At 41.8% G+C, this 26830-nt stretch overlaps 1 protein-coding gene across 1 annotated transcript in view; it reads left to right on the top strand.

Moving 5' to 3' along the window:
* Positions 1-26284, top strand: part of myo10 (myosin X) — a 335499-nt gene extending 309215 nt beyond the window's left edge. The window contains exons 39-41 of the mRNA XM_072575194.1: positions 14218-14673; positions 15970-16161; positions 24497-26284. Coding sequence (XP_072431295.1) covers positions 14218-14673; positions 15970-16161; positions 24497-24607 — 759 coding nt within the window. The 3' untranslated portion in view covers positions 24608-26284. The remainder of the gene's footprint in view (positions 1-14217; positions 14674-15969; positions 16162-24496) is intronic.
* The last annotated feature ends 546 nt before the right edge of the window (positions 26285-26830 follow it).

Below are 26830 nucleotides of genomic sequence, written 5' to 3'. Positions count from 1 at the left end.
TTCCAGTCAGACCAGCCAAGCCCACTCCATGTCATTGATCCCTCTATCAAGGGGAAGAGATGCTTCCTGTCTATGCCCCTCATAATTTTATACATCTCAATCATGCCCCCCCCCCCTTCCCCTTGATCTCTTATGCCCTAAGGACAACAGCTTCAGTCTATCCAATCTCTCTTCATATCTGAAACTCTCCAGCACAAGCAACATCCTGGTCAATCTCCCTTTCACCCTCTTCAGTGCATAGGTGGGAAAAATGCAGTGGATATGATCGGAATAAGCACTATTAATTTGTTAAATTAAATTTCATTTTGCAGAGTGAGATGCAATCAAAGTAGTCATAGCTGCCTGGTTCCAATCTTCTAATTTTATTCATACGCATTGGAAACACGGTACCTGTGATTTCATAGTCTGTTTGTTTACGTTGATTTAATGCATATCATATTCTGCTCAATAAAACCCAACTTTGCCAGAACTGAAGCTGCCTTTCCAATTATATAATTGGAAGATGCAAATCACAGGTTCATGACTGCTTGACTGTGGCAAATGACAGACACGGTATTTTCCGGGGGAATTTGGACAGAGTAAAGAATTGTTTTGTTTTCCTCTCTTTTTGGGAGCTTTCTTCAACTGCTGGAGACGATGAACTGATGATTGAGGTCAAGTGGTAACAAAGAGGGTAAATTATGGCTGACAGATGAAGACAAGTGAGAGGATAGCAGCTCCAGGAGCCTTGAGGGTGGTGTGGGTGCGACGGAAGTTACAGCTCCCAGAGCAGCAGCTCAGGTGCTGAGAATACTGCTCCTAGCATGTAGGGAATGCATGTCTCTCCAGATACCCTTTAAAAATGGAGCCCAACCATTCAACCCTAGTTGATTAACTCAGTGCTAATTGATTAAATGGGGATTAAAGTTTGTTCAATGTCTTGTCAACACTACAACTCGTCTGATTAATATTCCATCGAACCTTGGAAAGGATAGACCTCAGAAGGGACTACTTTGCCTATCTTGACCTTGCCAGCCCAAAGACACTCACGTCCTTTCTAACCCCATCTTGCTACACATGGTCTATTGCCCTGCAGCTTACAGATTTAAGATACAAGTGCAGGGATTACTTAGAAGGGTTTAGAGTCTCTGGCTCCACCACCAACTCAGGCAGGGAATTCCAGACACCACTACCCTCTCCGTTAAAAAGAAATCTTTCCTCATGTCCCCTTAAATCCTTCTGCCACTTAGCTAAAATCTATAGACCCTAGTTCTTGAACTCTGCCAAGAGAAACTGGTTCCTCCTGTCCACTGATGTGTATTTTATCTCTCCCCCTCACCATTTCATACAGCTCAATCATATCACCTCTTAGTCTTCTCTGTTCCAAGGAAAACAATCCCAACTTCTCCAATCTCTCCTCATACCTGTAATTCTCCAACCCTGGCAACTAGAAAGTAAATCTTCCCTGCACTCTCTCCAGAATCTTCCTGATTAGTCATGCTTTTTTAAATGCTTCCTGTAATGTAATGACCAGATCTGCACATCATAATCTAGTTGTAGCCTCGCCAGTCTTGGACTGTTTCATCATTCTATCCCTACTTCTGTATTCTATGCCTATGCCAGTAAAGGAGAGCATTCCATATGTTTTCTTTATGACCTTATCTCCCTTTAGTGGTAACTTTATGGATCTGTGCACTTGCATGCAAAGATCTCTCACTTCATCTGCCTCTTTCAGTGTATTCCCTCTTACTGTTTGACTTCCCTCACACTTATCAAAGTTAAACTCTATTTGTCATTTTGTTTGCCACTCTACTAACACATAGAGGCATAGAGATGTACAGCATGGAATCAGACCCTTCGGTCCAACCCATCCATGCCGCCCAGATATCCCAACCCAATCTAGTCCCACCTGCCAGCACCCGGTCCATATCCCTCCAAATGCTTCCCATTCATATACCCATCCAAATGCCTCTTAAATGTTTCAATTGTACCAACCTCCACCACTTCCTCTGGTAGCTCATTCCATACACATACCACCCTCTGCATGAAAAAGTTGCCCCTTAGATCTCTTTTATATCTTTACCCTCTCACCCTGAACCTATGCCCTCTAGTTCTGGACTCCCCGACCCCAGGGAAAAGACTTTGCCTATTTATCCTATCTATGCCCCTCATAATTTTGTAAACCTCTATAAGGTCACCCCTCAGCCTCCGACGCTCCAGGGAAAACAGCCCCAGCCTGTTCAGCCTCTCCCTGTAGCTCAAATCCTCCAACCCTGGCAACATCCTTGTAAATCTTTTCTGAACCCTTTCAAAGTTCACAACATCTTTCCGATAGGAAGGAGACCAGAATTGCATGCAATATTCCAACAGTGGCCTAACCAATGTCCTGTACAGCCACAGCATGACCTCCCAACTCCTGTACTCAATACTCTGACCAATAAAGGAAAGCATACCAAACACCACCTTCACCATCCTATCTACCTGCGACTCCACTTTCAAGGAACAATGAACCTGCACTCCAAGGTCTCTTTGTTCAGCAACACTCCCTAGGACCTTACCATTAACTGTATAAGTCCTGCTAAGATTTGCTTTTCCAAAATGCAGCACCTCACATTTATCTGAATTAAACTCCATCTGCCACTTCGCCCATTGGCCCATCTGGTCCAGATCCTGTTGTAATCTGATCCTGTTGTACTCTTCGCTGTCCACTACACCTCCAATTTTGGTGTCATCTGCAAATTTGCCAACTGTACCTCTTATGCTCACATCCAAATCATTTATGTAAATGACAAAAAGTAGAGGGCCCGGCACCAATCCTTGAAGCACTCCACTGGTCACAGGCCTCCAGTCTGAAAAACAACCCTCCACCACCACCCTCTGTCATCTACCTTTGAGCCAGTTCTGTATCCAAATGGCTTGTTCTCCCTGTATTCCATAAGCTCTAACCTTGCTAATCAATCTCCCATGGGGAACCTTGTTGAACGCCTTACTGAAGTCCATATAGATCACATCTACTGCCCTGCCCTCATCAATCTTCTTTGTTACTTCTTCAAAAAACTCAATCAAGTTTGTGAGACATGACTTCCCACGCATAAAGCTGTGTTGACTTTTCCGAATCAGTCCTTGCCTTTCCAAATACATGTACATCCTGTCCCTCTGGATTCTCTCCAACAACTTGCCCACCACTGAGGTCAGGCTCACTGATCTATAATTCCCTGGCTTGTCCTTACCACCCTTCTTAAACAGTGGCACCACATTTGCCGACCTCCAGTCTTCCGGCACCTCACCTGTGACTATCGATGATACAAATATCTCAGCAAGAGGCCCAGCAATCACTTCTCTAGCTTCCCACAGAGTTCTCGGGTACACCTGATCAGGTCCTGGGGATTTATACATGTATTTGGAGCTTTAATGTTTACAACTATCCTCTGGATAATCCATAACATAGCCAACTTCTGTGCTGTCTACAATTTTTCCATGTTAAAATCTAAATCGTTAATGTATAAAACAAAAAGCAGGGGTCGGGAATGCCAATAGAAGCAGTTTTGCATTCACAAAGATGGCCATTGACCATCGCCCTTTGTTTCCTGTAACTAACCCGACTTTGGATCCGATTCGACACATTATCCTTTGACTTTTACTTTTTTGACCAGTCTGCCATACGGGACCTTATCAAATGCCTTAGTTAAAGCCCATGTAGCAATACCCACATTGAATTCTTTGAAGAAGCAACAAGTGGGATAGATTAGATTTGAGACATGACGTCCCTTCCTGATTAGTCATGCTTTTTTAAGTGACAGTTTATCCAATCTCTCAGGATTGATTCTAACAATTCGCCCACTGCCAAAGACCAACTGGCCTGTAATTGTTTGGCATTTCCTTTGTCACCTTTTAAAACTACCTTGTTTGCAGTCCTTCAGTCCTTTGGCACTTCACCTGTGTCTCATGAAGATTGGAAAATAATCCTCAGAGCAGCTGCTAATTGCTCCTTGAATTTTTTCAACATCCATCTGGCCCTGGCGACATCCACTTTCTAGGATTCCAACTCCTCCAACACTTCCTTTCTCATTATGATTATTTTGTCCAATGTTTCACACTGCTCCTCTTGGATTACCATATCCATATCATCCCTTTCCTTTGTGAATACGGAAACAAAAAAATTCATTCAAAATTCTTCCCATACCCTCTGCATCTTCACGCAAGTTCCCTCTATCATCTCTGATAGGTTCCACTTTTTCCTTAACTATTCTTTTGATCTTTATAGACTGGTAAAACATCTTTGGGTTTCCCCTTTATTTTGCTTGCTAATATATATTTGTGCTGTCTCCTTGATTTTGTTTTTTTACTTGATCCATGTATTTTCTATACTCCTGTAGGCGATCTGTGGTGTTGACTTTTTTATGGCGATCATAAGCTTGCTTTTTCTTTTTAATATTTCCTGTATTTTTCTAGAAAACCATGGGAGCCTAGATTTTGCAATGCCATTCTTACAATTAGAGGGGACATGTCAGCCTTCTGCCTGTCACTGATTTACCACTGATTTGTCCTTTTAGTAGTCTTGACCAGTCCACCTCCACCAAATCACTTCCCATTTTTGTAAAATTTGCCCCACGTCCCCTCCCACCCCAGTTAAAAACTTTTACACTCCTGATTTGTCCTCTGTACTCTTCCATAATAATACAAAATTATGGTTACTATCCCTAATATGGTCAGCCACTTGTCCATCATTTCTCAAAACTAAGTTCAGAGTTGCCTGTCTCATTAGGCTTGTCATGTGTTGTTTAAAAGAAATTCCTGGATGCTTTGCATGAATTTTTCACCCTCAATGCACCTCTCCTGTTTGAAATGCAGTTTGTATTAGAATGGTTAAAATTTCCCTACTATTGTTGCCATATTGTTCCTAAAGGCAGAAATTTGTCTGCATGAATGTTTTTCTATTTCCCTATCACCATTTAGTGTAATGCTACAGTGTCAAAAAATGTGGTGCTGAAAAAGCACAGCAGGTCAGGCAGCATCCGAGGAGCAGGAGAGTCTATGTTCAGGCATAAACTCTTCATCAGGAATGCCCGAAACGTTGACTCTCCTGCTCCTCGGATACTGCCTGACCTGCTGTGCTTTTCCAGTGCCACACATTTTGAGGCTGATCTCCACCATCTGCACTCCTCATTTTCTCCTAATCCTACAGTGTGACTGTCCCTTTATTATTCCTAAACTCAACCCCGACAGCCTCATTTGTTAACCCATTCAGTATATCATCCCTTCTCACACTGTAATTCATTCTTCAACCAATATTACTACTTCCTCCTTTTTTGACACTTACTCAATTTTGCCTGATAACTCTATATCCAAGGATATTGAGCTGCCAATTTTGCTGCTGCTTTAGCCGGGTTTCTGTTATAGTAATGATATCATGCTGCCATTTGTCTATCTGTGTCTTTAGTTTGTCTACCTTTGTTTGTATTACTCCGAGCATTGAAGTATAAACAACTCGATGCCATCAATTTCCTTTGCAAGCTGCTTCTTAAGCCTAGTTTCTCCTGTCTTTGAATCACAGACTATAGTACTAACTAATGCCCTACTTTCCATTCCTGATTTGAATCAGACCTATTTAAGCCTATACTTTGATTCCCATCTCCCGTTGTACTAATTTAAAACCTCACCAGCAGAACTGGCAAAAGTCCCCGCAAGGGTATTTGTCCTAGATTTGCTCAGGTGCAACCTGTCAGGCTTGTACAGGTTTCATCTTTCCCCAAAAATAGTCCCAATGCTTCAAGAATCCAAACTCCTTCCTGGTACACCATTTCTCCAACCATGCATTTATCTGATCCGTCCTCTTATTCCTACTAGCACGTTGCTCTGGGTGTAATCCTGCGATTTACTGCAGAAGGTGACATGGAAACTCAGTGGTTAGCACTTTTGCCTCACAGCGCTAGGGACCTGGGTTCGATTCCAGCCTCAGGTGACTGTCTCTGTAGAGGTTGCACATTCTCTCCATGTCTCTGGGTGCCCTGATTCCCTCCCACAGTCCAAAAGTGTGTAGGTTAGGTGAATTGGCCATGCTAAATTATCCATAGTGTTCAGGGATGTGTAGGCTAGGTGCATTAGTCAAGGGAACCTTAGAGTAATACGGTAGAGAAATAGGTCTGGGTGGGTTTCTCTTCAGAGGGTCTGTGTGGACTTGTTGGGCCACGTGGTCAGTTTCCACACTGTAAGTATGCCCTCTTAATGTCTTATGTTCAGCTTTCAGAACCCAAGTCATTGGTAGCTATGTTTGCCATGACGACTCCCTCCTGCTCCAGAATGTTCTGCAGCCACTCTGTGACATCCCTGACCCTGACAACAAGAGGGCAATGTATTGTCCTAGATTCACACCTGCAGCCACAGAAGTGCCTGTCTATACTCCTTACTATTGAATCCCCTCTTATTATAGCCCTACCACTTGTTGTCCTCCCCTTCTGTGCAGCAGAGCTACCCATGGTGTCATGAACTTGACTGTTGCTGTTTTTCCCCCCGAGAGACCATCCCCTTCACTGTCCCACATGTCTGCAATAGTGTGCGAAATGGTGTATCAATTTGAGAGGGGTCTCCTGTCTTTCCTTCCTGAGCCTTTTACTTGATCTGATGGTTACCCACTCCCTTTCTGCTTGTGGTGTGACCACTTCATTAAACATGTTATCCACAATACACTCAGCATTGCAGGTTGTCCATGGTGAGTGCACTTTATAGCTCTAGCTCTGAAAATTGGTTAGCAGCTGACAGCTCATCTGACAGATATAGTAGTCAGGGCCACAGGAAGCATCCCTTATTTTGCACATTGGTCAAGAAGAGCACACCACAAGTCTGATGTCTCCTGTCATGACTTCCCCAGATTAAGCTACTCCTTTTGAAGACCACTTAGGTAAGCTGAAGCTTAATTAATTTCCCTTCATTTCGATCATTAATTAATTGAAAGGCCCCGCTTTATTAAAGTGAATACATATGCTTTAAAAACACTTGCCAATTGTTTTTTTCTGTTTGGACTATGTCACTTTCTGCATTGCTGGGATAGAGACTAAGCACCGCACTCAGCCTTTAACAAAGGAATACTCACAGTGCAGCGATTCAGCCTCTCTTCTGACCAAATTAGCCAACAAGGCTAGCCATCAGGAATATTCATCAACTAAACCAGAATAAGCACCTGACTGATTAAGAGACATTGGATGGTTCCATGAATAGGGAGGGAATAAATGGATACAGACTGAATAAGGGCAGAAGTTTGCTTTTTAGTTTAATTGGGGCATGATGATGAGCACAGGTATGGAGGGCCAAAGGGCCTGTTCCTGTGCTGTACATCTCTTTTGTTCTTTATCCTCTGAATGATCTCCAGGCACAAACACCCCATGCACAGGGACATTGGCTTCTGAGATGTGCCACCCTTTGAGAACCCTGATGGTACATTTCCAATCCACAGACAAGATGCATCTGTATTTCAGTGCTGCACCAGCAACTATCATTGTAATGCGACAGCAAAGACATTGTGCTCTCAGGTGCACGGGCCGAGCCCCAGCCCATGGACTTGACCAGGCTGCATCTCTGCACTCTTGACTTGCTATGGCTGTATACCATTCACTCATTCTGAGCTTACCTGGATGCACACAGCATACCTACCTTTCATTTTACCTTGCTCTGTCATTTTATGTTTTGACCCTCAGCGAGAAATAACATGCTTACAGCATTGCTGTATTGTCATGGCATTCAGCACAGATACAAAGCCAGGCTTGTCAGTAGGCCTCAGTCAAGTCAAGCCTTTACTTGGGTGTTCCCAGCACAGTGAGTCAAGGGCAGCCTTCTCTATCATTCCAGATCCTGCTGAGGGCAGTAGGTGCCAGGATCCTGCCCTCCAGACGTGAGAAGTGCAATGATGGACAACCCACCACCTGTTGAGGCTGTCATCTTCGCAAACTGGGAGTGGCAGATATTACAGGGAATTAAAACGGGCTGCATAGTTATTACTGTTGGTGCAGGTGGAGAAGTGATCCAAGTGAGTGAGTAGGCAATACTGAGGGCATGCAAGGTTAATGGTATTAGGGGTGGGATTTGGGAGGATGAGTGTTGAAAATGTTCCCAGCAATAGTGAGTAGTAGGAAATAGTGGAAGATGGGCCCACTATCTGAGAGAGAATGGGTGTGAAGGGCCAGAGAGAAGATGATGACATTTCCATTTTGGAGTGGGCAAGGTGAGCTACTACCAAACATTGCTGAGCATTCCTACTGATAGCTGAGAATACATTTTAAACTGGGTGGCCTCAGACTGGGATGGCATGGTCTAGTGCTGTGGCCTCCAATACTACTACTGGGGAAGAGGAAATCCCACATCACTCTATCCAGCAGGATCTCCAGGGCCTTGCCTGAGTCAAATGCCAGCAGCCATGCATAGCAACTCTTTTGGTCTGGTGATGCTCGTCCAGATGCATGGCAAACATTTAAGGGTGATATGGGTGAAAGGGATGCCAGTGAATTTCAGGATATCCTGTCAGCATCAGGTGACAGGAATAGTGCGTGATATGGTGGGATGGAAATCAGATGTTGGAAATACCACATGGACCTGTAGTTACTTATTCAATAGAATAGTATCCTTGCAGTGTGGAAACAGACCCCTCAGCCCAACAAGTCCACACCAATCCTCTGAAGAGTAACCTACTCAGACTCATTCCCCTACCCTATTAATCTGCATTTACCCCTGACTAATGCACCTAACTTGCAAATTCCTAAACACTATGGGCAATTTAGCATGGCCAATTCACCTAACCTGCATATCTTTGGACTGTGGAAGGAAACCCGAGCACCCGGAGGAAACCAATGCAGACGCGGGGAGAATGTGCGTGTGGGGTTTGCACAGTCAGCCGAGGCTGAAATTGAACCCAGGTCCCTGGTGCTGTGAGACAACTGTGCTGACCACTGAGCTACCATTCCGTGAGAGTTTTTCAATAAGATACACATTAAGCTTAACGGCAAAAATCCCAACATAACTCTAATACAACTTATTGTATTTACCGGAGCCGAATATACAGATGACACAAAAATAGGTGAAGAAGCAGGTTGTGAGACCGATACTAACCCATCAATATTATATGTAAATTGTAAGAGGCAAAAAGTTGGCAAATTGAGTATAATGTGAGAAAATATACAGTTGTTCATTTTGGAATGGAGAATAAAAGAACATTACTTCAATGAAGAAAAGTAGCATACAAGTGCAGTAGATAAACAGGAAGGAATATTAAGCCTTATTTCAAGGTGGTTGAAGAATAAGTGTAGGGAAGAGACACTGCAGTTTTCCAGGTGCTGGTGGGGCGATATCTGGAGCATTGTGAGCAGTTTTGGTTCCTTATTTAAGTAAAGGTATAATGTTATTGGAGGCATTTCAGAGAAGGTTCACTAGGATGATCCAATGTATGGAAGAATTGTCTTATAAACAAAGGCTAAACAGGTTGGGATACTACTCAGTGGAATGTAGAAGAATGAGAGGTGATCTCATTGAAACATGCAGGATTCTTACGCCTGACATGGTAAATGGTGAGAGGATGTTTTCCCTCATGAGAAAGTCTCAGACCAGTGAGTATCATCTCAGAACTAACGACTGCCAATTTAGGACTAGGCTAATTTATTTGAGGCTTGTGAGTCTTTGCAACTTCTTGCCACAGTGACCTGTCAGGGGTAGAGTCCTTGGATCTATTTGAGGCTGAGATAGACTCTTGATCAGTGGGGACGTTGATGGTTGTGGGAAGAACGCAGGCAAGTGGACGTGAGGAGTGTTGGATGAGCCATTGAATTGGGAAGCAGGCTTGAAGGGCTGAATGGTCACCTCTTGTTCTTATTTATGATCTTTTGGTCAAACTTGTGAAAACGTTAAGATTCAGGCCTTTAAAAACTGTTAACAAGAGTTTCTGTAAGTGTTTTGATGGTAAAAGAAAAACAAAGCAAAAGTAACCAAATAGTCATTGTGCATCTGGGAACAATTAATGGAAAAAACAGCAATGGTGAAAGTGTTGAACAAATATGTTCACTGTTGAAGACATGGAAAGCTTCCCAAAGTTTCTTAATCCAAAAGTGAATAAGGGATAGGAACTTAAGCTAATTGCTATACCATGGGAAAGGTGCTGAGATTGTTAGACTTTAGAGGCTAATTCGGTTTCCAGAAGTTTCACTCTTGAAGTTGCCACTGACGTCCCTGACTGTGCATATTTGTCATGCATGCTCCATTTTGCAAATCAGGTGGTAAATGGCCAAATAGCTGTATTTAGTGAAGCTTCACTGTGTTTTATAAGCTGATAAGAAACCCTCAACCTGCTACTTAATTGTCAATTTTGTGAGTTGTGAGTGTTTTATTGGTCCCGGATCATTAATCAAATATGCCATCTGATTACTGTTTGATTATCTCAAGATTTGCATTCAGCTAGATTGCGGTGTCCTGATGATTTCCCTAAGTAACAGCCAATAACAGATTTGCAGAATGAAACAGTATCATTGCCAAGTAATTCACACTGGTGTTCTGAACGCTCTTGAATAAACTGTCTGTATGTATGACACTCAAACAACTCTTGAGAAATAGCTTCAGATTTCCATATACTTTTGTTTAATGTGGTCCTCTACAGAGTCAGACTTGCAAACAGGAAGAGATTCCTTAATTTATGACAACTAGTTCTTCCGATGATAATATACAAATGTTCCATTGCTTTATGGGAACGTTCTGCTTTTTAGATTGTGCAACAATAAGTGATCACAGATTTATAACCCTCTGTGAAAAGACTTCTCATTTCCATCTTAAGTAATCATCAGCATATTTTTAAACTATGTCCCCAGTTCTTGTCTCTCAGAAGGTGAAATATCTTTTCAGGATCAAAAAATTCAATGAGATTTTGAAAGGGTTCAGAAAAGATTTACAAGGACGTTGCCAGGGTTGGAGGATTTGAGCTACAGGGAGAGGGTAAATAGGCTAAGGCTGTTTTCCCTGAGGTGTCGGAGGCTAACGGGTGACCTTATAGGGGTTTATAAAATCATGAGGGGCATGGATAGGATAAATAGACAAAGTCTTTTCCCTGTGGTGGGGAAATCCAGAACTAGAGGGCATAGGTTTATGGTGAGAGAGGAAAGATATAAAAGAGGCCTAAGGGACAACTTTTTCACTCAGAGGATGGTACTTGTGTGGAATGAACTGCCAGAGGAAGTGGTGGAGACTAGTACAATTGCAACATTTAAGAGGCATTTGGATGGGTATATGAATAGGAAGGGTTTGGAGGGATATGGGCCGGGTGCTGGCAGGTGGGACTAGATTGGGTTGGGATATCTGGTTGGCATGGACAAGTTGGACTGAGGGGTCTGTTTCCATACTGTACATCTCGATGACTCTGAGATCACACTCAAATCTTTAAAATGTCAGTGAGCACAGGTTTCAGCATTTTCTAGATTTTCATCATAAGGTAACTGTTTCGTTCCATGAATACAAAAGTAGACATGATGGGAAGGTGCAATGTTGGACTGGGATAGACAAATTCAGATGTCACACAACACCAGTTATAGTTCAACAGGTTTATTTGAAATCACAAGTTTTCAGAGCAAGGCAGATTGCGAGGGCGATATGAACAGTTTACAGAGCAATATTTGTAGGGTAACTAAGTGATCAAAAAAAAACTTCTCTTATACTCCAAGACCCTTGGAATAAGTGTCAATATTCATTAGGGTTTCTGATTACTTACTGTACGTGTGTGTTGGCTTTTTATGTTATGTACACAAGTGGAGTATAATGTGAGAAAATGTGAAGCTCTTCATTTTTGAAAGAACAAGTAAACAGTATTATTTGAATGGAGAAAAACTGTCGAAAGCTGCAACAGAAAGAGACTTGGGGATTTTTGTGCACATAACATAAAAAGCCAGCACAAAAGTACAGCAGGTAATCTGAAACCCTAATGGAATATTGACACTTATTTCAAGGGGCGGGGGGAGGGTCAGAGTATAAGAATAGGGAAGTTTTTCTCCAGCTGTACAATGTGCTGATGAGAATACATCTGGAATACTCAAAGCAGTTTTGGTTTCCTTTTTGACACAAGGTAGTTCAACGAAGGTTTACTAGCACGATCCCTTGTATTGTCAGGTTTTTGGTTTGCGGTCAGTAATTTGCTGGATTTTAGGTGTTTTGAATCACCTCCAGATCCCTGGTTCTGACACTGGGACTTATTAAGAGAATATGAAATAAAGAAGGCAGTAGACAGGTGTTTCAGGGTAAAATAATCTCTGAGTTTATTAAACTACAAAAAAGATAAGTGTCATACAAGAAATAAAAGGCATATGCAATAAAACAGTGAAATTGCCAATTATGCAGAGGACAGTAATTGGATACACTATTAAATTGGATACAAGTTAAACATAATTAGAACTGATGTGACGGTGCTGGTGTTGGACTGGGGTGGACAAAGTTAAAAATCACACGATACCAGGTTATAGTCCAACAGGTTTATTTGGAAGCACTAGCTTTCGGAGCGTTGCTCCTTCATCAGGTAGCGAAGTAGCGCTCCAAAAGCTTGTACTTCCAAATAAACCTATTGGACTATAACCTGGTGTTGTGTGATTTTTAATTATTAGAACTAAACAGCGGGTTTTTTTAATCACAAACTATTATTAAGCTTCTACCCTTGGGGTTCCCTGCACTGTAACCACTCACATCCCCCTTCTTGCTAGCTAGTTTGGAAACGTTGTAGTCTTCGGAGTTAGACTTACCACTGGGGTGAATTCGGGATTTTGAAACACAAGTCGATCAGGTCAGTAGTTTTCGGACATTCTTAGTTCTAAGGTCTGCTGGTCATGGTTGTTCCCCATTGATTGCCCTGGGAAGGAACAGCCCTGTGTCGGTAGGTTATGGAATAGCCATTGGGATCCCTCTTCTGCAGATATCTGTGCCAGTAATATTTGGGGAGAATCCTCTTCTGGAGTTGGCTATGGGGAGTGCACTTGGGGCAATAGTGGTAGCTATCTGGGATCTTCCTCCTCATAGTATCTGCTAAGATAGCACTCTCAAGTGAGATCAGGGCCTGCAATTATACTAATTGGGCTTTCAGTTGTGTTACTGGTGTGGCCCTTTTGATGTAAATTGGCTTCCTGTTAGTTAAGAATGGGTGTGAACATATTTTGATTAAGTTGAATGTCCAGTATCTCTGTGTATGAATATTGATTAAGTTGAATGTCTTGGTATCAGTAGAGGCCCTGTAATGTCTGGATTGACATAGCCCAAAAGGTGCAAGTTGTCAGTCTGCAGTGTTAGGTCTCATTCATTGCTCTTTTGTGTCAGGATGTGAATTAGACTTTTGGGCTCAACAATGATTACAGGCAGTTGTCTCTATGTCTGTGTATTTTCACGGAACATAGCCCAGCTGCCTTTTATTTTACTTCTAAAAGTTATTTGAAAAATCCAGGATTTTGGGCCAGTGTTTCTGAAAATGGGGATTCTTGCTCAATCCTGCAGTATGGAACGATTGTCCTATTAGCAAAGATTAAACAAGTTAGCACTTTGCTCACTGGAGTTTAATGGAATGAGAGGTGATCTCATTGAAAGATCTCATTGAAACATATAGAATTCTTAAGGGGCTTGACAGGGTAAATATTGAGATGATGTTTCTCCTCATGAAAGCGTATAGGAGCAGAGAGCATCATCAGAATAAAGGGGTGCCAGGTTAAGACTGTGATGAGGAGGAATTTGTTCTTTCAGTGTTGAGAGCCTTTAGAACTCCTTGCTGCAGAGAACCTGTGTATATTTCCAACTGAGATAAATAGACTGTTGATCAATGGGGCAATTGATGACTTCAGGGAGAATGGAAGAAAATGGACGTGAAGAATGTTGGATGATCCTATTAGATGGTTGGAGGAACCGAATGACTTACTCCTGCTCCTATTTCCTATGGCCTGAGCAAACTCTTTCTGAATTCCTTCTGATCTAGTTCTGTCCTTCAAATGAAGAGACTGAAACTGAAGGCAGTACTACAAATCTGTAGTCTCATCAACACCCTGTACAACTGCAAGAAAAATTCTAATTTTATATTCCATTTCCCTTGTTGTAATAATTTCCCTTCATCTACTTCTCTGCACATTTTGATCCCTCTGTTCTGCAATTTCTCTCAATTTTTTATGATTATTGAAGGTTATAGTTGATCAATTAACGCACAGTACAATTTTCTTTAAATTTTAATTTTCTTTTGTTTATTTTGACCATTAGGCTCATGAGGCTGTCATTCACGGTCACTATCCTGCCCCTGAAGAAACTCTTCAATATTTTGCTGCCTTGCGATTTCAGTTTCTGCAGGGAGATTACACCCTACATGTCACCATTCCAGAAATGGAAGAGGTGTTCCCAGTTGAGAGATTGAAGGTACGAATCACAAAATCAGCTAGGACCTTTGCTCCTTCTGCTGACCGAAATGACAAAAAGAGATCTAGCTTCTTTGAGGGAACGTTGAGGCGGAGCTTCCGAGGTGGTTCTGTCAGCAGGATGAAGTCTGAGGATCAGCTGATGATCGACATGTGGGTGAAGGAGGAGATTTCAGCAACCCGAACCAGTATTATTGACAAGTGGAAAAAGATGCAAGGAATGACCCAAGAACAGGTCATGATTAAATACATGGCTCTGATCAATGAATGGTCTGGATATGGCTCAACTCTATTTGATGTGGAGGTAAGTGCAAGCATGATTTGTGAGTTCATTTATTGAGGTCCATGCAGCGGTTGCTTTAAATGTAACATGCCTTACGTCAAATGCATGATACCATCTAAGTAATCATAGCTCCTCCAGAAAGCACATTTTAATTAAATTAACAACATTTAGCTGCTATTTTGTTCCAGATTCTTCAGACCCAGCAAATGGTCATTTCAGTATAAAGCATGAAACAAGTCTGGTTTTTCTGAATTATAGCTTTTTCACTTTGCTACCCTTTGTGAAGCCCATCATTGTTTTCCTTTTATTTTTAATCATTTTTGTTTTGAACAATGAGTTGCAGTTGAGAATTAAGTTTTGAATAGAGTTTATTTCAGAAGAGAGAGCAAAAGACTGATGTTTGTTGTGAGGAACCAGCATGGAAAGATAATGTAGGTTAATTGCTGCTCTCTGAACACAGGAGCTGAGCTGACAGCAAGATGTCATTATGCTCAAGGATTGGCAGCTGGTTGGATGTTGAATTGCTCAGTCAAGAGAGGATTGTGCTGACCAGCAAACCGTAAAGAATGTTGGAAACAAAGGAGGAACTAAAGGAGCTAGCTTTAACTAGGTTTCTGGATAGACACAGTGCTGCTTTGGAAGCTGCAAGACTAGGTCGTTTGCTTTTGTTCTCACTAGCTATATCCGGTTATTGACTTACTGAAAATCCTGAGTGAAGCACCCCAGTCTATAAAAACTCAGGAAAAGTCGCCAGAGGTCTTAGGAATCTGTTTGCGTTGATCAGTAATTTTGGAATTCAACTAAAATGCAATCCTACAAGCCTGTTATTCAACCTATTGGATTTCATAAACACTTGGTATCCATTGTTGAAATGCTTATCAAACTGGGAACTTATGATTCTTTATCAGTTTATCCCTTAACTGTGTCTGTCTGTCAGTGTATGAATGGGAGGGTTGATGATTGGAGAGCTCAGATTTTAGATATTAATTAGATTGTCTTGTAGTTTATCAGTGCTCTGTTAAAGTTAGAATATAAATATTAAATTATGAGCTTTTGTTTAAGTTAGGAACTTCCTTGTCAAAATGAGTTATTTGTGAAATCTAGTTAGAAACAACTGAGCAATTTTAAGGTACATTGAATGTTTTCATTTCACTGTGTTGCGAATCCAGTGTTAGTGCACTTAATTTGGTCAAGTTTCCTTTCCCTGTATTGTCAAACGTTTTCACACTTCAATCACCTAACTCCAAAAATTCTTTTCCTTTCCTTAGTTTATGAAACAGACAGAATAGATTCAGCTTAATCTCTTTTTTTTTGCAGTGCAGAGAAGGTGGTTTCCCACAAGAGCTCTGGCTAGGAGTTTGTGCTGCATCAGTTTCTGTCTACAAACGTGGGGAGGCCAAACCACTGGAGATTTTCCCATATGAAAATATCCAGTCATTTGGAGCCCCTCAGTCGACTGTGTATAAAATAGTGGTGGATGAAAGGGAATTGCTATTTGACACTACGGAGGTAAGCAAATCCTGGATTGTAAATGAATTAAATTGAATACTTGTTATTGCATTTACAGATTATTGTTTAAAGACGTTTTGGTATTTTATTGAGTTTTTAACATGGCATGACAGAAATAAAGTAAAAACAAGGCACTTGTAGATCCAGAGTTTGTCAGATTCATCTGACGTTTGACCCAGATTCAGGGGCATCCCTTTTCCTTACCTGCATTAGGAGATGGTGTGTTTCTTTGTTCGTTTAAACATAACAAATACATTGATCATTGGTACAAAATAATAGATCAGTTATTATATTAAACTGAAGGTAATTAACAAGAATGAGGAATACGAAATATCCAGCTGGTCTGTAAGCATCTTTGGAAAGAGAAACAATTTCAGATCTTGGGAAAGTGGCACTTTGGTTTATATTGGCTCTGGAAAGAAAGGCCCAAGTGTACAGTTGAATTAAATAGCTGTACCACATAGATTCTCAGTCTCAGCTGAGATGTTGACCTCTGGTCCAGCAAGGGCAGAATTGATGCAATTTGTTCCAAAGCTCCTGGATTCCTAGTATTGATGTGGAACAATGATTTAATGAACCTGACAGGGTTCTTGCCCACTGATGAGGGTACTGGCAGGATGTTCTCATCAATTTCATGGAAGTGACCTGATAGTATTAAGTGCTCTTCAGGACTTAAGCCAAAATCCCAACCTCTTCTGGGTATTCAAGATTCCAGGGTCATGTCTGCTGAAAGCCAAATAGGAAAGAAGCTCCTTATTACTGTTAGCAGCACCAGCTGTGCATCCACCGTGGACTAGGCCAAAGACGATTGAGGACAAAATGGAGACTTAAAAGGTGGAGATTGCAGGAGAGACAGATGCATGGGATTTGAAGGTAATTATACCCCTACCCTGACACATGCTACAGGGTTTGTTAGGAGCTCTATGGGAGACACAAGATAACCATGCACTTAGTGGCCCATGTAGCTGCTTTCAGTCTCATCACAGCCACAAAGCCAACACTGTTTACTCCAATTAAATATCAGAAAGATCGATGAGAAAGCAGCTGGAGTGTGGGTCTATATGAACAACTCACAAAGATGTGAACAAGGCACAGTGGGCCAGATGACAATCTCCTGTATTTTTAATGAAATCCAAGGAGTGGGTGGGGACAGAGAAAGGGTTCAGTAAAATCAGTCAACTCCATCTGTTGCTAAGTGCCATTTAATTTATAACTTGAAGTGACAGAACCGAAACAAGATTTTTGCTACTTCAATTTAGGCTTTCATGATTTCTGACTGTGTATTAACATTAAGAGTTAAGTTACATTTTCATTGGATTAGTCATTAAAGCCAATGGAATGCTTTCAATTGTTGTGCCCACAAGGATGGAGCACAGTATTACCTGTGGTACCCCACTTTTCATGTTAATTGAACTGAACCAACCCGCTTAATTGCTGATCACACAAATTGTGCTTCTGACAAAAGGTAGTGTACATTGTTCTCTCTCTCCAAGCACTGTGCCTCCCCTTTATCTCATTGCCTCGCTTATTAAATATCCGAGCCCATCTCGCTGAAGTGATAAATTATCACCTGTGTCCAGTTATTGAATGGAATATTATTTTTATTTCATTCTTTCATGGGTTGTGTGTGTCATTAGCTAGTGCAGCATTTAATGCCGTCACTAATTGCTGTTCAGAAAATGGTGATGAGCCACTTTTGTGAATAGCTGCAGTCTACTTGGTGTTAGTATATTAAGGGATCTTGTGGCACAGTGACAGTGTCCCTATCCCATGGACTGGGAGGCCTGGGTTCAAGTTGCAGCTACCAAAGAAGTGTCTTATAACAAATCTGAGCAGGTTGACTCGAAAAATTAATAATTTTTTAAAAAATCACAGGGATCATGTGGTGCAATGGAAGAGTCCCTACCACTCTGTCAAGTTGGAGGTGCTGGTCTAGTTGTATTCGTGGAGTTTCTGGATTAATACTGCAGCAAGTGTTCTGGGGACACTGGTTCGAATCCCAGCATGGCAGATGATGAAATTTTAATTCAATAAAAATAAATCTGGAATTAAGAATCTACTGATGACCATTGTTGGTTGATGGGAGGAAAAAACTGTTTCTGGCTAATTAATATCCTGAGAGGAAGTAAATCTGCCATCCTCACCTGATCTGGCCTACATGTGACTGCAGACCCACAGCAATGCGTTGCTAACTCTCAACTGCCCTCAGAAAAGAGCAGCGCAGTCGCTTGGTGGTTAGCACTTGGGTTGGGTTCAGTCCCAGCCTCGGGCAACTATCTGGAGTTTGCTCATTCTCCCTGGATCTGTGTGGAATTTCTGCAGGTGCTCCAGTTTCCTCCCACAGTTCAAAGATTGGGTAGATTGGCCATGCTGAATTTTCTAGGTAAAAACAAGGACTGCAGATGCTGGAAACCAGATTCTGGATTAGTGGTGCTGGAAGAGCACAGCAGTTCAGGCAGCATCTGAGAAGCAGGAAAATCGACGTTACGGGCAAAAGTCCTTAATCAGGAATAAAGGCAGTGAGCCTGAAGGGTGGAGAGGAGGGTGGGGATGGGGAGACAGTAGCATAGAGTACAATAGGTGAGTGGGGGTGGGGATGAAGGTGATAGGTCAGGGAGGAGGGTGGATTGGATAGCTGGAAAAGAAGATAAGAACTTCAGGGCGGAGGAAATGACCTGGGAGTTGCAGTGGGAGAGGGACTCCGAGATTCTTGTAGAGAAAGGAGGAAAACTTCTTCAAGGCAGGCATCCTTGCAAGAGGACTCCCCCACTCACCTATTGTACTCTCTGCTACTTTCTCCCCACCCCCACCCTCCTCTCATTTATCTCTCCACCCTTCAGGCTCTCTGCCTGCATTCCTGATGAAGGGCTTTTGCCCGAAACATTGATTTTACTGCTCCTCTGATGCTGCCTGAACTGCTGTGCTTTTCCAGCACCACTAATCCAGAATTCATGCTGAATTTTCTGTAGTGGCCAGCATTATGTAGGTTAGCTGGGTTAGCCATGCGAAATGCAGGATAGGCAAAGAGGAAGGATCCGGGTGGGATGCTCTTCAGAGAGTCGATGGGGGCTTGATGGGCCAAATGGCTTGCTTCCACACTGTAGGGATTCTTTGAAATGGCCCAGCAATAGCTGCAAAGTCTCATATGGACTGCAACAATTCAAGAAGGTAGCTCACCACCACTATCTCAAGGGCAATTAGGAGTGGGCAGGAAATGCCCAGCCAGCATTGCCCATGTTCCATGAGTGATTATATTTTTCAAAAAAAAAAGTCACAATTGCTCAAGAGGCGAATAATAACATCTCTGGAGAGGTTGATAAGAAATTATCCACAGTTTACCAGTATTGTCCTTGCTTAGAGTGGTTTTGAGGCATGGTGGTAATGTCCCTGTGTCTGAGCAAGGAGACCTGGGTGTTTATCTCACTGGCTTCAGAGGTGTGTAATAACATCTCTATACAGGTTGTTGAACAATCAATATCCACAGTGCTGTTGAGGGTTGTTGTGGCATGGTTGTAGAGTCCCTAGTTCTGAGCCAGGAAGCTGGAGTTCAAGTCCCACCTGCTCCAGAGGTGCATTATAACATATCTGAACGGGTTAATTAAAACATGTCTCCATAGCACTGTAAAGCAATTTTATGGTGTTGTAATATTCCAAAACCTGAGCCAGGAGGCCTTGATGTGTAATAACATCCATGAACAGGTTGATTTAAAAAATATCCGCATGATGTTGGGCACTTGTAGTGCAGTGTCTCTACTTCTGAGCTATAAGCCTTGGTTGAAGTCCCATTTGTTCTCGAGATGTCAGAACACTTGTCAGTGCAAATGTTTACCAGCCCAAGCCTGAATGTTCAGCATCTGAGGAATCACAAATGGTGCTGAGCATTGTGCAATCTTCAGTAGCATTCCCATCTTCTGATGCTAAGAAGCTCATTAATGAAATAGCTCCAGATAGATGGGCCGAGATCACTACCCTGAAGAATACTTGCAATGATGTTCTAGAACTAAGTTGTTTGACTTCAAACAAGAGTCCAGTGGGTTTTCTCCCAGAATCTTATTGATTGCAAGTTTGCCAGGAGTCCTTAAGGCTCCATTTGGTCAAATGCTATTTTGATGTTCTAGGCAGTCACTCTTACTTCACCTTACTTCACTTCTTCTGTCCATGTTTGGACCGAGGCATGAGAGCAGGAGCTGAGTGGCTCTGGTGGAATTCAAACTGAGTATTAGTAAGCAGGTTGCTGCTGAGTAAGTGCTGTTTGATAGTATTGACAGTTCAAAGTTTGTGAGAAGATTTGTAGTTGGGGTGCTCGTTATTGTGGTTATGTTCGCCGAGCTGGGAATTTTTATTGCAGACGTTTCGTCTTGTCTACGCCACACTCAGGAATCCGATTCACTAGAGAGGAAGAAAAGGACAACCAACTCCCATTCCTAGACGTGATGGTACAGAGAACACCGAACGGAGAATTCACCACAAAGGTATACAGGAAAACCACACACACAGACCAAATCCTGAACTACAAAAGCAACCACCACAACACACACAAAAGAAGTTGCATCAAGACACTGTTCAAAAGGGCCACAACACACTGCAGCACACCAGAACTGCAAAGAGAGGAAGAAGAACACCTCTACAATATATTTGTCAAAAACGGATGCCCTCGCAATTTCATCAACAGATGCCTAAGGGAAAGACAATGGAATGAGGACATGCCACAACCCAAAGGACTAGCCACACTACATTACATCAAGAACATTTCTGAACTGACAGCCAGACTACTACGACCACTAGGACTCATAACAGCACACAAACCAACAGGCACTCTCAGACAACAACTCACCAGGACAAAGGACCCGATACCCAGCATGAGCAAAACCAATGTAGTGTACAAAATCCCATGCAAGGACTGCACAAAACACTACATAGGACAAACAGGAAGACAGCTAATGATCCGTATCCATGAACACCAACTAGCCACGAAACGACACGACCAGCTATTCTTAGTAGCCACACACGCAGATGACAAGCAACATGAGTTCGACTGGGACAACACTACTATTATAGGACAAGCCAAACAGAACAGCCAGGGAATTCCTAGAGGCATGGCACTCATCCACAGATTCTATCAATAAACACATCGACCTGGACCCAATATACCGACCACTGCAGCGAACAGCTGGAACTGACAACCGGAAGCGGCAGAGACAAACCACTATAAATGCCGGAGGAAACATCACAGAAGCGCATCACAGGAGGCTCCCAAGCACTGAGGATGTCACCTAGACAGGGGACGAAACATCTGCAACACAAATTCCTAGCTCGGCGAACAGAACCACAACAGTATCTCTACAAATTCAGAAAATAAGAATTGGGAGCAGATGTAGGCCATTTGGTCCCTCAAGCTTGCTCAACCATTCAATATGATTATGGCTAATCTGATGTTTCAAATTTCACATTCCCATGTACCCTTGATGATTGACAGTAGACTGGCCACATTGGAAACCAGCAGGGTTGGATTTGTTCTGCTTTTTGTGTACAGTACATAAGTGGGGAATTTTCCATATTTCTGGGAAACTGTGATATAGCTGTGTTGAAACAACTTGGTTAGACTTGTGGCATGTTCTGGAATCTCATGTCTTAAGAACCATTACTGCAATGTTGATGGGATTTATAGCCTTTTCAGTATCCAGTGCCTTCAGCCACTTCTTGATCTCCAGAATTGAGTTGTCTGAAGATCAGACAATGCTGAAGACCACTGAAGGAAGCAGAGATAAATTATCCATAAAATTCTAATAGAAATTGGTGCAAATACTTTAGCCTTGTCTTTTCAGTTTATAGATTGTCCTCCTCCAGTTAGTTTTTTAATTGTCCATCATCCAAATGCCATAAGGCTGCAAGGCTTTGTTCCTACCTGGTGACTGTGGAATCAATGTTCTTGTCCATTGTGCGCTGAATTTGCTGTTTGGCATGCAAGTAGTCCTGTGTTGTAGTTTCATCAGATTGAGGTGAGATCAAATAGATTGGTTAGCTCCCTCTTGTTGCAACTTATTGTAGATGTAGAATCTAGCAGCTATGTCCTTACGAAGTCCTGGTGTTTTCAAACAATTGGCAATGATAGAGAAGGCCCCTATCCTGAATATGTTCTGTGCTTTTGGTAGGTAGTACTCATAAGGTTTCTACGCCCACTTTTTGTCTAATGCCATGAGCTTTCCCTAATGTTGAAAACTCCAGAACAATCTCCTTGCTGACTAGTTCTGCCTCTTTTGGTGGAAATTTGCTGTCATTGGGACAGGACCATGCTCAAGGGTGGTGGGCGTGTCCAGACCATAGTTATCCATACGGCGTCAAACCTTAAACACAAAGTCAGGCTATTGCTTGATTAGTTTGTGGGACAGTTCTCCCAATTTTGACACAAGCCCCCTATATTTTGGCAAGGAGTCATTTGCAGGGTCATTGGAGGAGTGTGTTGTCATTTTATTTGTATCGATCCAGTTTTGTTCCTTTTTAATTTTCTAAACATTGGTTTGGCACAACATAGCTTTCTAGGTCAATACAGTTGAGGCAATTGAATTCCTGTGGATCTGAGATCACACGAATGTCAGACCAAGTAAGGATGTCAGAGTTCCTTTGATAAAGGACATTAATGAGTCATTTGGATTTTTGTTTCTGTTTGATTACAAGCTGAGTGCTTGGCCTCATTTCTGCTATTACTAAAATTGCCTCTTATAAACATCAGACATATCACCCAAACCGTGTCTCAGCTCATCTGCTGCTGAACCCCTCTAACCTGACTATTCCAATGCACTCCTAACTGGTTCTCCATGTTCTAACCTCTCAAACTTGAGGTCAGCAAAGATTTACCACCTGTGTCTGAGCTTTTCACAAGACCCATTCCTCTACTATTCTTAAGCTGATGACATGCATCAGCTCGCAGTTAGGCAAGCTCTTGACTTTTTAAAAATCTCATGCTTATTTTTACATATCTCTGACCCCATGCTGTCCAATATCTTTGACCACTGTGAATCCTCAATTTTAATTGCTTCACTTTAGATAGCTCTGCCTTCAGTCATGTGTACTCTGAGCTCTGAAATAATTTTCTGCCTCCCCTTCCTAGGGTCATGCAGCATAGCAACAGGGCCTTCAGTTCCTTGTGTCTATGTCTACCAACAAACTCCAAACTATATTCATCCCATTTACCTGCACTTAGTAGGCTATAGCCTATAGCCTGGCAATTTAAATGCTCATCCCCAGTTGAGAGTAACTGCCTTCACCACCCTCTCAGACAGCACGATCCATAGTTTCACCACCAGTAAGGTGACAACAAACCTTTTTCAGATCCCCTCTAAACCACTTACTCCTCACTTTAAATGTATGCCCACTGGTATTAGACTCTACTGCCATAAGGAAAAGGTTCACACAGTCTACCCTCCGTCAGATCCCTCCTCACTCTATTCTGCTCCAAGGAAAACAAACCCAGCCTATCCTTATAACTGAGGTTTTCTATCTCAGGCAATATCCTGCTGAATCTACTCTATACCCTTTCCAGTGCAATCGTGCCCTGCCAACATTCTGGCAATCAGAAATACATACAGTATTCCACCTGTGACCTAACCTATGCTCTATAAAGTTGCCACAAGACTTCCCAGGTCCTATAGTTTCTGCCCCAGCTAATGAATGCTTTCCTCACCACCCTGTCTATAGTACTGACCTCTTTAGGAGTTTATGGACTTAAAAACCAAGGTCCCCTTGTTCCTCGGTACTCCCTAAAGATCTACCATTCATTGTGTAAATTCCTCCCAAAATGTTCAAGCATTAAATTTCATCTGCTGTTGCTCTGGTTACTTTACTTTCTCCTTGAAGACAGCCTCTTTGACCTCTAGCTTTCTGTCATCTAACCTAGCAGCTGTTTATATGGCTCAGTGTCATGCATTATTTTGCTAATACTCCTGCGAAGTGTCTTGAGATAGTCAAAAAGCTAAGAAGCAATGGCAACAGTGTGATGCACATCTTAATGATTTTAAATTTATGCACAAGATGTGAACATCAGTGGCTAGGCCAGTGTGTATTGCACATCCCTAATTGCCAAGAGGACAATTCAGAGTCAACCACATTGTGGGTCAGAAGTCACATTTAGGCCAGACAAGGTAAGATTGGCAAATTTTCTTCCCTAAAGTACATTCATTAACCAGATAGGTTTTCATGATAATCCTCAATGGTTTCATGGTAATCATTAGACTTTTAATCCCACTTTTTCAAATATATTGTAGGATAAAGCAGTTAAATATACAACACTCCACTTTACATTTATGCCTTTTTAATTGCATTTTGTTTTGGTTCACAGGTAGTGGAGCTTGCCAGACTGATGAAAGCTTATATCAGTATGATAGTAAAAAAGCGGTACAGTATTTCATATACAATAACCAGTTGGGGCAATCGACGTGGCAGCAGGTGAAATACGTGGTACTGATGAAGTTTCTTCAATGAATTATTTCCTCTCCTGTTCTTCTGTCCAGCAATCACAGACTTTATCATTGGAAGTACTCCATACAACCCAGAATTGTGGGATAAAGTTGCAAGTTCTGTTTTGCAGAAGCAAACATTTATCCCTGCTACTATGAGAAATATTCAACAAAGACTTGACAATTGCAAAGAGAGTATTCTAGTTTTGGAACAGCTTTTCAGACCTCCAATCCTATATCATTGCTAATACTTTATCATGACATGCACTGCTAAATATTAAGCAGAAAAAGTGCCTTATAGTAAGAATTCATCTTCCAATTAATTTTGAACAACGTGCTCAGATAAAGAAATTTGAGTTGGAGGGAAGAGTAACTGCTTGACTGTGAAGTGACTATAAATGGCTCTCAATATTACATTTGTCCTTCAAGAAATCACATCCCTACGATGGTGTTTCCTGAGAAATAGACTACCCATGGAGCAATTTATGGTTAAACTTGTGTTATGACACGGCAGTATCATAAACTAAAAGCCAGGAAAGCTCACTTCGCCTCATAATCTGTTAAAGTATGAATGACTGAAGTCCCAAATTCCACTATTTAAAGATCAATAATATCAATTTATTCCTTAACTCTAAAAGTGAACACTCAACAACTATCACAACTCTAAGCCCCCCTTTCTCTTAACTGCATGTTATCTGCCTCCAACTCTATAACAATATACTGTTCCAATAAAAACCTGTATTAAAATTACATCAACTTAATTTCAAAACCACACAGTTGCTGTCTTCTCTGGAGTCGTCCTCTGTTCAGCAGGAGATCTCCCTGGATTGTCTTCTGTCTTTTACTGCAAAGATGTTTCATATGAAAAAGGTACCTTTGACAGAGAATGTTTTTTGAATGGCAGTCTTTCTTGATGACAGTTACTCTCTGTCTAACATTCAAAACGCCTGCTTTTTTATACCCAAAATATCAGATCGTCTCATCAGTTAGAGGTTGGCAAAAACAATAAATTCAGGTTTTAGTATCCTGGGGCATAATTTAAACTGGTTAAATTTGAATTGTTGTGAAAACAGCAACCAATTCAGGTATCTATTTCACAGCCAAATGTTACATATTTTCAAATTTCCAGTACACTCAGAGACTGCGAGCTAGACATATCACATAAGCTCTCAGTGCAAAACAACATTCACACTCTCTAAGGTACAGTACACGCCTTCAACTTTGTAACACTTGTTAGCTTTTTTTTGTGCACTAAAATAATACTTTGTCCTGAGAATAATGGGCACAAATATTTGGAATGCTGCTGGCAGCCTTCTCAAAGAACTGCAATGACACTTCCCATTATTAATCTGTACTTCACAATTATCTTGCTAAGAGAAATTTAATGTGCAATGTTATATACTGTGTGTGTCTACTTCTTAGTAGCACAGTTAGTTGACCTGGACTGTTTGAATTAAGTATTTGTTTTTGAGCTAATTCAGATTTTGAGATTTGTTTAAATGGATATGTATAATTTTTTTGGCTACTATAATAATGCAGTGTGCTCTATATGTAGCAACAAGCTCAGTGGTCAATTTTGACTAAATGGTGCAGCTATCTGAAGTAAAATATTTCTACAGTTTCAAATCTCTGTTAAAATTGATGATATTAAACACTACATAAAGGACAAATACAGAGTCTGTTTTTTTTTGCTTTTGCCAAATACCTTAAATAATGACCCAAAAAGGCCTGTTATAGCAAGAATTAGAAGTTGAGCTCCGACTTGAATAAGAGCTACATCTCTTGCTTTGATAGATATCCAAAAAATGCTTCCTGGGCCTGCAAGAAAACCGAAGGAGAGATTAGAAGTGAGACAGAGAGAGGAAACCTAGGGAGGGAGGGACCCAGAGAGACAGAGGGAGAAAGATGGGGAGAGGCCCAGAGAGACTGAAAAAGAAGGAATGAGATGGAGACTGAGACATAGTGAGAGAAGGAGATTGAGGCAGAGAGGGGGGCCCCGAAGAAATAGTGAAAAACTGACCCAGAGAGAAAGTGTGGGGTAACACAGAGGAAGGTATGGAGAGGGCCTTGGACAGAAGGAGAGTGGGACTCGGAAACAGGGAGATAGAGAGAGTCACAGGGAATCCCACAGAGAGAGGGGAAGAAACAGGGACCTGGAGAGAGGGGTCCCAGAGATGGAACAAAAGAGAGAGACGCACAGAGAGAGAGAGAGAGAG

Source organism: Chiloscyllium punctatum, chromosome 8 (genome assembly GCF_047496795.1).
Source record: "Chiloscyllium punctatum isolate Juve2018m chromosome 8, sChiPun1.3, whole genome shotgun sequence".
Taxonomy (NCBI): domain Eukaryota; kingdom Metazoa; phylum Chordata; class Chondrichthyes; order Orectolobiformes; family Hemiscylliidae; genus Chiloscyllium; species Chiloscyllium punctatum.
This window is presented reverse-complemented; position numbering and strand designations above follow the sequence as displayed.